This window comes from Phoca vitulina, unplaced genomic scaffold (genome assembly GCF_004348235.1).
Source record: "Phoca vitulina isolate PV1807 unplaced genomic scaffold, GSC_HSeal_1.0 scaffold43, whole genome shotgun sequence".
Classification (NCBI taxonomy): Eukaryota; Metazoa; Chordata; class Mammalia; order Carnivora; family Phocidae; genus Phoca; species Phoca vitulina.
This window is the reverse complement of record NW_022589746.1, coordinates 4,139,639-4,150,964: the sequence shown is the minus strand read 5'-3', so window position 1 is coordinate 4,150,964 and position 11,326 is coordinate 4,139,639. Positions and strand designations below refer to the sequence as shown.

General features: G+C 41.0%; 1 protein-coding gene across 1 annotated transcript in view; it reads right to left on the bottom strand.

Annotated features, from left to right (window-relative positions):
• Positions 1-1,384: 1,384 nt before the first annotated feature.
• The window catches only part of MAP3K21 (mitogen-activated protein kinase kinase kinase 21), a 57,709-nt gene continuing 47,767 nt past the window's right edge, over positions 1,385-11,326 (bottom strand). Inside the window, exons 7-10 of the mRNA XM_032430317.1 lie at positions 9,639-9,789; positions 9,186-9,283; positions 5,463-6,248; positions 1,385-4,136 (exon numbers count right to left, since the gene is read on the bottom strand). Of these exons, the coding sequence (XP_032286208.1) occupies positions 3,736-4,136; positions 5,463-6,248; positions 9,186-9,283; positions 9,639-9,789 (1,436 nt within the window). The 3' untranslated portion in view covers positions 1,385-3,735. The remainder of the gene's footprint in view (positions 4,137-5,462; positions 6,249-9,185; positions 9,284-9,638; positions 9,790-11,326) is intronic.

Below are 11,326 nucleotides of genomic sequence, written 5' to 3'. Positions count from 1 at the left end.
CCTGTTTTGTTTGGATGTAAAAACATAGGTAATAATTGCTCCACTGTATGGAAATTATTACATTTTTCATTTATAAAAGCTTCATCTTTCACTGTGTTTTAGCATGTTGGCCTTTTCAGAAGAGTATAGATGGCTTCTGCCTGATTATTATACATTTACATTGCTGTTCTTAAATAACTTCATATGTATAGACCTACTGAACAGAATATGCCATTTTTCCGAGTTGACCTATTAGGTATGCATGTTTTAGTATTTTCGGTTTCATTTCACATTTACTTAAAAAGTATCCCACTGTATTAACCACTGTTAGCTTTGCTTTTAAGTACTCATACATTTCTAGACTTCTGAACTTTTTGATGAAAAATTACCTTAGCTTTGGATTCCATTTACAAAACTTACACTTCAGACATCTCCATCTTCTTTACTATGTGTATGGTTGGTTACAACAGGTGTGAACAGGTAGATGGTAGGGACTAGATACAGGTTGGGTCTTTGGAAATCTACAAACTTCTCTGTGTCTATTTCATTCCTAATGAAATAAGGATACTACACTTGCCTCATAAATTTTATTGAAGATATTTACAGGCACCTAGGAGGGTCACTAACACAGATATGCAATGGATGTCACACTTCCATCCCTTTCATGTGGCACGGTGATGCTTGGATCTGCATGAGATACTATGATCTGTTTCTTGATCCACCCAAGCTTCCATTGCTAAGTAAGAATTACTGGATGCTTCATGATTCTTAAAATTCTTCTGATTCAAGCATGTTAATAATTAGCATGTCTCATTAATCACATTCCTGCTGCATCAACAGAGATTTAGCTCATACTAATTTCATGTTGCAAAAGCGTGCCTTCTGAAAAGATGGAACTGCAAAATTCTCAATGAAATGCAACTTTTCAATGCATATGTACACCAAACATTTTAAATAAAGAATTTCATTATACTTTTTAAAAAGTATTTAATCCCAGGGGCCCCTGAGTGGTACAGTCAGTTAAGCGTTCGACTCTTGTTTTCGGCTCAGGTCCTGATCTCAGGGTCATGAGACTGAGTCCTGTGTCAGGCTCTGAGCTCAGCGAGGAGTCTGCTAGAGTTTCTCTCTCCTTCTCCCTCTGCCCCTACCCGTGCACTCTCTCTCTCTCTCTAGGATAGATGGGTAAATCTTTAAAAAATAAATAAATAAAATTTTAAAAAGTATTTAATCCTATGACTCACTTAGCGATCTTTAGTTTAATGAAGTTAGCAGGCTAATACCTGGCTTATTAAGCATCAATGATCTTTACTAACGTACTTTTCCTTATTAAATACAAAATAAACCACTACAAACTATAGTCACAATCATCAGATGAAAGCCACTGAGCAAGTAGATTAGCTATAAAAAAAAGAGTTTATTAAAAAAATAGACAACATATGTAAACATCTTTTTCAGTCACAAGGCTTCATAATACAGCATAACAGGCTCAGGCCTTAAATTTCTGCAGTGGGAGCACCTTCAACGTTGACTAATAGTAATCAGCTTAATTTTTCTTTCAACGAGCTAGTAAGTCTACATGAAAATAAATAACCAGATTCTGCTAAATATACTAATACACATAGAAAATCGCAAATATACAACAGATCTCAGCAAAACACAACTATTTGCCATCACGTGAGATTGAATCCTTGTATCGCAATTATCTTTTTAATGTAGCTTCGTTTCTAAATTCATCATAATGTAGAGTTGACTAAAATGAAGCTACATGGGAGCAGGAACAGGGCAGAGGGACGAGACTGATGAAGACCCACCACTACCCTCCACCCCTCACTCACACACACACACGCACACACACAAACGATGTTTTGGCAGAAGCGAAACTGCGAGTTTCTATACTTCTCTCATGTGCTATTTTAGGCATGTATTTCCTTTACCTTTAGCAGGAAATAATGCCCTCAAATGACTGCATATATAATGAAGCAGCCAACCATAGTTTCAAATGTGATACAGTTTTGAGGAAATAAAATTTTGATTTCGTACTTCAACAATCTCCCAAAAGTGAAGCCAAATCAGAGAATGGACCATAATATGACAAAACAAAGTTAAGTACCTGAGATTTTGCTGCAAGAATTTTGAACCCAAGATTGTTTTCCTTGGGGTAGAATGCACTTATGTTAACATAATCCTTTCATGCTCTGTTCACCATCTTCTGGGGCATACCTGCCAAGTCACTTGATGTTTCTAGTGGCCAAATAATATCATTTTCTTTTTTCTGCTATAGGTAGATATTTTATCACAGCTGATTTAAATTGCTGACATTTCAGTTATTCAGTAAACCTTAACCAAGGTAAAATTTTAAATGAAATGTCAAGCGATATTTATAATTTAGTTTTTCCTTATGTGCAAAATTTTAAGTATTTATTGCCATCCAAAATAACCACATTCTAGTGACAGAAGGGAAGCATAATGAATTTAACAAAGAACCCAGACAAATTTACAAGCTCCTGGATAGCATTTCTGTAGTTTAATAACTCAGTAGTCTATTTGTATCATAGAGGTATGATTTTATAAAATGACTCATAAAATCATTTAAAATCCTGATCTGCTACCCTAAATCCATTTAAAAGCCCGTATCTGAAAATAAACCATGTTTGTCATTTCCACCATATCAGCTTATCTTAGCAGATGTCTAACTTTTATCCACAATTTACTAAAACGTGAAGATAACTACAAGATACTTAAATTCTAACAGTGTTGCTGTTTCTTGATTTGGCAGTGTTTCTCTCTAATGGTATTTGGGATTGTTAGAATAACCATACATTTATAGAGAGAAAAATAAAATTAAATGACATGAATGTTTACAATACGTGAATACATATGTCACTTAATTTTTAAAAATCCTACTACGAAATGAAAAAGCTTTATAGTCTGGATACCAAATAAGTGGCTACTGATAAAACAAGAACCATTTCTATGGGAAGAACCCACAGATTAGCCTCGCTCAGGTGGACATAATGTGGTTTTAGCCAAATGCCCATGACTGACCTTTCAAAAATCTGTTTTGGGCTTCTGATGGGTAACATTTTTAGAAGTTACATTCAGTAAAACGTTTACAAGTTACATTCAGCAAAATTTCCTCAAAGAGAGAAACAGGCATCATCCGTGTGACACCTGGACATCTCCATGCACGACAAACCTACTGCTCAGGTCAGGGGTGTCACTGGCTCTCCATCTATTCTAGTCTTTAATTTTTTTTTAAATAGATACCTTTAGTGACTAATATCACATTATTCTTGGCTTTTTGTTGCACAAATAACAAAAAAAGAGAAAGAAATAAAAAAAAAGAAAGAAAGAAAGAGAAGGAAGGAAAGGCAAATGGGAAGAAAATGAAGGGAGGGACAAACATGGCGCACCTCGTCCCGATTTGGGTTTTGGGGGATGTCAATGAGAACCAATGAAGCATTACAACGACGCTTCAGGTAATTCTACCCAGCACAGCTTTACATTGCTGCACGTTTCTTGTCTTACACGCGTGTGCATTTCAAGTTACTAGGTAAGGATCCAGTGGCAAAAAAAACAACAGCTAACAGCAATCTCATACACTTTTCCGAGAAGGTTGACATCCATTACTACTTTAGTAACATGGCCACAGCTTTCGAAAACACAGCAGCATGAAACAGTTCAAAGGTAGACACGCTGTTTTAATTTGTTCACCTTAAACACAAAACAAAGAAATGCTCGAACAACATAAGGCACTTAAGACAGAAACTCCTCCTCCAGGTGATGCACAGACGGTCGGCTAGCTCGGCTCTTCGTCCTGCACAAAGGCACCGTGCCGTCCCTGCTCTGGCCTTCGGCGTCAGCGTCCAGGAGGGAAGGCACGTGCGGTGTAGTTCTGTCCCCGGCCCCGGGGGGACCAGCGCCGGTGGGTCCCGGACCCCGCCCGGCAGAGTGCGCCTGCGCGCCGGGCTGCGACTCCGCGCGGCTTCGGGAGGACGCAAGGCGAGGCGGAGGCACGGGGGTGCCGGCTCTTTGTTTTTCAGGCGGGGCCTCTCTTGGCCGGTCACCGTGAGGACCAGCGGAGCACCGGGGCGTCCCCAGAGCCCGCTCCGGGGGCAGGTCCGAGGCTCCGGGGGCTGAGCTGAGGGTTGCACCAGCTGCTCGAGAAAGCAAAGACGGTGTGCAATTAGACCGTGACTTCTAAGCCCGTCAACATCCAGACAAGCAACTAGGAGACCGGATCAATTAAGTAGTCACTTTCAAGTGAGCTTCAACAAAACACCCTCAAAACACACCTTTTAAAACTATTGGGATACGGTGTTTGTTTGTTTATGAAGAAGTAACTGCAAGGTTGGAAAGAGTGTTTCCGCCAGGGAAACTAGAACCATAAACACAACTGCATCGCCTTCATAGTGCTTGGACCAATGATCGTTGTAACTGTTTTAGAAACAGGGGAGGTTTCCAGATGGATTAGATGAGAATAAAGGTTTTTTTGTTTTGTTTTGTTTTTAAATGAAGGGCACATGATGAAACTTCAGATTTTTCAGATTATGATCTGAAAAAATGGATGGCAGCAAGAAAGCAGTTAGATTTTAGATTTTATATGTTGCCCCTTCTTTCTTGTCATGAAGACCAGATTCATCACCACTCTAGCAAATAATTATTGGCTTATAAGTAAGAGAAAAAGAATGGTTTCCCATGGGATTACTGTCCTAGGATTTCTCCTTGTTCAGTCATCAATTACTAATAGTCTACTGTATTACAAAAGAGTAATACATTTATCTAAAGACAATCGACAATAAACTGAAAAAAAAAATCACTTCTGGGTAGGGCGCTGAAAGAGCAGAGGAAAAGAAAGAGAATGGAAACAGTTTCAGTTTTAATATACTTTACAACTAACCATATAGATAACACTGTACAACCTAAAGAGCATTTTTCATATACATGACCTCATTTAATACTCATGATATATATTTGTAATTATCTTTATATACAAAAGAAATAACAGTCAACCCCTGCACAGCGTGCCATTTGACTCTTCCCCCTGCTAAATTTCCACCTAACGGTAAGCTGAGCAATGACGGCGGGTGACGCAGAAGACCGCCTATCACAGGGGAGGCTAGGTGACCAGTTTCAGCTCCAGCTCTCCCAACTAATCATTGGTTCAGATGTGGGCAAATGGCCTGTCCTCTCTACTGTGAGGGGCTTGGGGCAGTTATCCCCCACCTGCTCGTTCTCTTTCAGTTTGCTATTATATACTGACGTTGCTGAGATCAAATTATGCTTTTCCTGGAATTCCTGCTATTCCTGGAAATAATAAAGTCAAATAAAAGAGCAGGGTAAAATTCAAGGAGCTGTATTAACTGTGCAAACAAGCTTGTAAATGTAATCACTTGGAAAAGATACAAGCAGATATCCACACAACTTTACATTCTAATCTCTATAGTGGTGATTTGTACTTTGATCCAACTAATGCAACCTACTTGGGGTCTGAAAAGCATTTCCATCAGACAGGGTTCGTCTGTGATGTGATGCTCGTTCTTTCGAAGAAGCATAATAAGGCACATTCCCCCATGTTTGCTCTAGGAAAGGAGGAGACAGGTTTTTGCATCGACTATGATCAGTCTCAAGTCTCGGCGTGGAGATTGGCTCATGACTACATCCTCCGATGGCAACGCAAAAATCTGGAGTGGGCATCTCGGGGTCCGAAGCGATGTGTGAGCTGCCCTCGGACAACTCTTCACTGTCGCTCTGTAGCAAGCACTTTGTGGAAAGAGAGGGCATGGACAGAAGGCTCATGGCGCTCGGCGGAGGGAGTAAGGGTGGGCTGCTGGCCCTCTCGCCCGTAGACGGTGGCCTTGTGGAAGGACTGGCCCCACCTCGGGACTTGGGAGCCCACTGGAAGATTCCCTCACGTTTCTTCTTTTCTTCTTTGGGCAACAGTTCTTCGGCAGCCTGTGCTTTATTGAGTTCTCTGATATCCAGCCCCAGAGCGACTGATGCCAGCAACATGGTGCAGCCGTACAGAGCGGACTCTGTCTTCTTCCTCTGGGGGGATCTGCTCCGATTATTTGTAGGGGTCACCTGAGGCGTGCCGGCAGCAGGGCTCAAAGACGGTCCCTCCTCCCAGCTTCCAGGTTCCACTGGATTCTCTCTCTGGCCATCTTTCCAAAGAGGTAGATCAACGTAGGCTTGACTAGGCGATTTTATTTGCTTTGGTTTTCTGTGTTCTGATCCATCAGGGGAAAGTCTTGGCTCTTCGGAAGCACCTAAACAAAGATAATAAATACACACGTTAAGTATAATTTACAGGAAAAATCATTAAAACTGTACAATAAAATAAGGCTAAAATCTAATAAATATTCTAAGTCAAAGCACATGGAGTCCATTTCAGTTCAGCAAACCGTTCATTCAGATGTACCCGAAGGAAAGGGGGCCTAGGGCACAGAACTCAAGGTTCCCTACAGAGGAACCAGCAAGCACATCATCTGCTGTTCCCTATCCTTCAGGAAATCGTTCTTCACTGGCACGGGCAATACAATTATTATAGGAAAAAGTCATCAAGATACAGAAATGCACACACACCCACGCAGGCCCCGTAACGTGTCAGACAAAACGTGCCCTTTGTCTCCTCTCAGTGTGTCAGGCCCGGTTATCTGTAGCTCGCTGTGTGTACAAGAACCGACAGGCCCCAGGTCAGTGGTTCTCAAAGTGTGCTGCCTGGGACCGAGCACCTGCATCACCCGGAAACTTGTAGAAATGTGAATTCCTGACCCACTTCCGACTATGGAATCAGAAATTCTAGGGCTGCAGCCCAGGGGTCTGTGTTTTAATAAGCCTTTATTCAAGTTTGGGAGCCACTGTCATAGAGGACGGTTCTCCAAAGAGGTCCCAAAGGGTAACAAATTAGATGAGCTGAAGAACAAGAGGCCTTTGTTATCACAGAGGTGCTTAGCAGTGAATGAACAAAAACAACAAACGCTTTAATCCATGTTCGAAGCAATCCACGATAGAGCCTCCAGTGATTTCTCCAGTATTATGTCCTATTACACCTGCAGTGTGCTCTGGAATGCAGACAAGCCAAGACACCGGCTTCGCCCCCAACAAGCTGGTGGTGCTCTCCCCTCATTGCTGTGCTTCGGGGTGCCCTCTTCTTCCTCTGTCTGGCCTCCTTCCACCCTCTCACACTGACCCCAAGCTCCCTTTTCCCCCAGAAAGCCCTCTCTCAAAGTACCACCTGATGCTAACGCTGCCTAAGGCGGCCCATCCCCCCACACAATCTCAGCTTCCTCTGAAGCCCCCCCCACCCTTGCATCTTTCTGTTTTTGTACTTTTAGATCACAATCCAGATGTGCATGCCTGCAGATGGTAGGCTGCTGACCACCTGTTTGTCTTTTTAAATTTGGAATAGTACTTTCATCATGTAGGCACGAAATGCATTTGGGTGAAATGAATATGTATTACATATGTGCCAGGACACGTGACAGGTAACAAATTACCAACCCATCATTTAAAAAACAAGAGTGGGGGATGCTATCAACAAGTGAAATTCATTGGCTTAAAAGTATATTGAGCATTTCCTAATATCCATTGTAACCTTCCTTTCTGATTACTGATGACACGCATCTGTAGCCCCCAAACCAAGGTAAATATCTACGTAAGATCAAAATGTGTCCTTTTGGGATTCATGTAGGCATTTGACAGACGGTGAGTGTTTGCTGTGTTCCAGGCATTGGGAGTGGTAAACAAAACTAATAAAATCCTTGACATTCCAGTTTGGGAATGAAACAGAACACAAACATTAAGGGCATCAATGTAGACAAATAAGAATTTCAGATAAGAGCTATGAATAAATAAGACTGGGTCATGAGCCACAGGGATGGGGTGGGATGCTGCTTCAGTGAAGGTGGTCAGGGAAAGCTTTTAGGAAATACTCGGGCTGAGACACAAATGCTTAGCAGGACAGGACCACACAGATGGGCGGTGGGAAGGGACCTGCAGGTGGGACAGACAAGTGTAAACCTTCTCATTAACTCATCACGTGAACTTCAAGAGTTAACTTAATGGAGACTAAGCTGAGTCAGCCAAATATATCCTTGTATTTCCTCCAACTGTCCTTTGGAGGACTTATTAATGGGTCAGAACATTCTAAATAATAATAATAATAATAATAATAATAATAATAATAATAAAAGAATTGAGGGAAAAAGGGTTCTCTGATTAATCTCTCTGATTAGTCACAAATAATGAAAAATACACTATAGGAAGAACAGTTTTATTACAATTAGTTGTTCTTCCTTAGTCTTCAAACCATATTTGAGAATAAACTGTAACATGTAATAAGAGGAGAACCTCTTACCTTCATAGGCAAGAGTCAGAATACCATCATGAATGTGACAACAAGAAGCATTTAGCACCCGTCTTGCATATACCCAAATGTACTTTTGCAGATATTTATACTGAAACCACATCGTCATGACAATGCAAAAGAGGAAAAGTGAACATGGGTAGTGAGTGATTGGATGCTTGTAAAATTAAGCACGGCACTGATGACAAATTCAAGAAATGGACACCGTGTTCTGCTAAAACATCTTTAATTTGGCCACAGTGTCAAAGGGCTATCGTAAATTGTCAAGTTTAAAGACCAATTTTCTTTTCTTTGGTGATGACAATCCTTGAGGTTTTTCAACAACATGTCTCTGCAACCTTTTAATATCTGAATATTGAATAGGCATACTAAATATTAAAAACAATTATGATTCATCTAAATTAAAGAGATTCCAATGTAATTCTCTCTAAGTGGTGGTTTTCCATAGAGAACCTGCTTGACAAAATTTCGTCCTATTAAGAGGTGGCAAGGCAGCCAGGAGACCACCCCGAAATCTCAGGAGAATTTCAGGATGTCTATGTTTTCATGGTTGCTATCTCCTATACTACATTAATTTGATTCTACAGAATTAATTATGATACTAATTTTTCTGGTAGAGAATAGGAGTTACAAATTCCCAACGAATAATGTGGAGCCTAATTACTTTCCGTCATAAAGACTTAAAGGACAGCAAGTAAGTTTTGAGCTTAAGAAAAGGTATAAGCAACGCTACCCTATGCTACTTGAAGGACCACATGAAACTATTAAAACAAAGCCTCTAGAACGCTCAGATGCTAAGTCTAACTCAAACAAATTCTACTTCCTGAAGCACATTTACCTGGCTGGTCCACAAATAATGAAGCCAATGGCATGGTTTTCGGATTCTTTATTAAGAGAGTTGACCAAGGACTGTTACCATCTGAGAGAGGTCTTATTCTAAAAGAGAAAAACGTTTATTTTGATGGAACCACGTGACACACAAACTAGGTTTTCACAGATAAATGCCAACAACATTTTTAAGTAGGAAATGGACAACATTTGTATTGTTCTGAAGGGTTAAAAAGTACAAATTTAAAACCTTGAAATGAGACAGGAAATATATCAAAGTTTTTTAACCGCTTAACACATAATAACAATTTAGGAGGATAAACTCATCCTAGAAATGAAATTAATATTCAGATATCTCTGTACCATTCCAATCGCTTTGTAAAAGTGAAGTCTGGCCAATGTGGAAATTCACTGCTACCCATCACAGTCTACGCTGAAGAGCCCCCAGATATCACACACTTACCTTTCTTTGCTATCACTTCTTTCTTTCATTTGAATTGAATTGGGTCCCCAGGTACAACCTTTTCTCTTGAAATTCTTTTTCACATCTTCAAATTCTTCTTGTCGGCAGACCGTGTTCCGTCCCCAGGTTTTATTGCTTTCGTCTGAAGTCACTAGGCGGAGAGCATCACTCATTAACCAATTACAAAAGACCTGAAGTTAGACGAATCAAATCTGTCGTACAACTACCTCACTGGAGATACGTCAACAATGAAGAAACGTGAAGGTGCAGAAATGATTTCTTTCTTGCCCTACCGAGGGCAAACTTCTTCCTCTTGTCATTAAGTTAGCCAAAGAGTGGAATGAGTTAAAAGAAAAGATAAACTGAACCTAAGGAACAAAAGTCTATTTTTACATTGCAATTTAATCGGATTTTTCATTAGTCGTCACAAATTTTGCTCAGTCATCACCACAGTTTGGCTACAGTTGCTTTTTTTTTTTTTTTAATTTTATTTATTTATTTGACAGAGAGAGACACAGCGAGAGAGGGAACACAAGCAGGGGGAGTGGGAGAGGGAGAAGCAGGCTTCCCACCAAGCAGAGAGCCCGATGCGGGGCTCGATCCCAGGACCCTGGGATCATGACCTGAGCCGAAGGCAGATGCTTAAGGACTGAGCCACCCAGGCGCCCCTGGCTACAGTTGCTTTTTAAAACTTCAGACAGTTTAACAGTTGCCCCGCCCTCCTTGCTTTTTCTCCTGGCCTCACAGGGAGTTCTGTAGCCACATTTAACATCCACATTTTGCTGACACACTTCCACGCTATCCTTCTAGCCTTGAAGTGCGCTTGCACTTGGGCCTGCAATGGATTTGGACATCACTGGGGAAAGTGGCTACTGTTACTATACACTTAGAAAACCAATCCCGTGAGTAGATGGTCCAAAGCACAATGTAAAACATCATGACATATCTACAGAGGGGAATACTCTATGGCCTTAAGAGATGAGGTTCAGATAAAAGTAATATCAAATGTCTATATTACATATATTACATAGACCCCATTTTATTATGCCTGCATGTGTCTAAACATAGGTATCAAACTTTTATTAAAGTGTTGACCTTTGAGGGAGACGTCTGCTTATGGAAAGATGGAAATTTAACTTCTTTATAATCATTTTTTAAAACTGGCCGCATTATGGATGATGCTTGATTTGTGTGTTTCAGTATTTACACATTTTAAAATATACGTATCTATGTGTACAGAGGTGTTTGTGTGCATGCACGTATATGTGTGTGTGCGACAGTCTAGAATAAGTCGTTCACTCTTCTTATTAAGAGCGTCATCCCCGAGTCAGAGAGGAACACTGGGCATCTGCAGGGCCGTGGGAGCAGTGGGCTGGAGTGGACTGCAGGCCGTGGGACCGCCACATGGGACTCTCTCTCACCTACACAATCTGCAGCCTGCGGCCCCTGCGCTAGCAACAATCTTAGAGCTTTAGTTCCCTCATCTTCTTCCTCCCTGTCTTCATTTGCTCTTCTGTTGTCTCTTCTGTTTGGACATTTACCAAACATTTACTGTCCTAAGAGGCTGGAAAGGGTATGCTGAAGAGTCCACGCTCTTGGAGACTCTTTGAATCCAGTGTCATGGCTTCGGAGCTCCTGAGTTAGGTCAAGTTTCATAACCTCTCTGTGCCCTATTGGGGGATTACGGT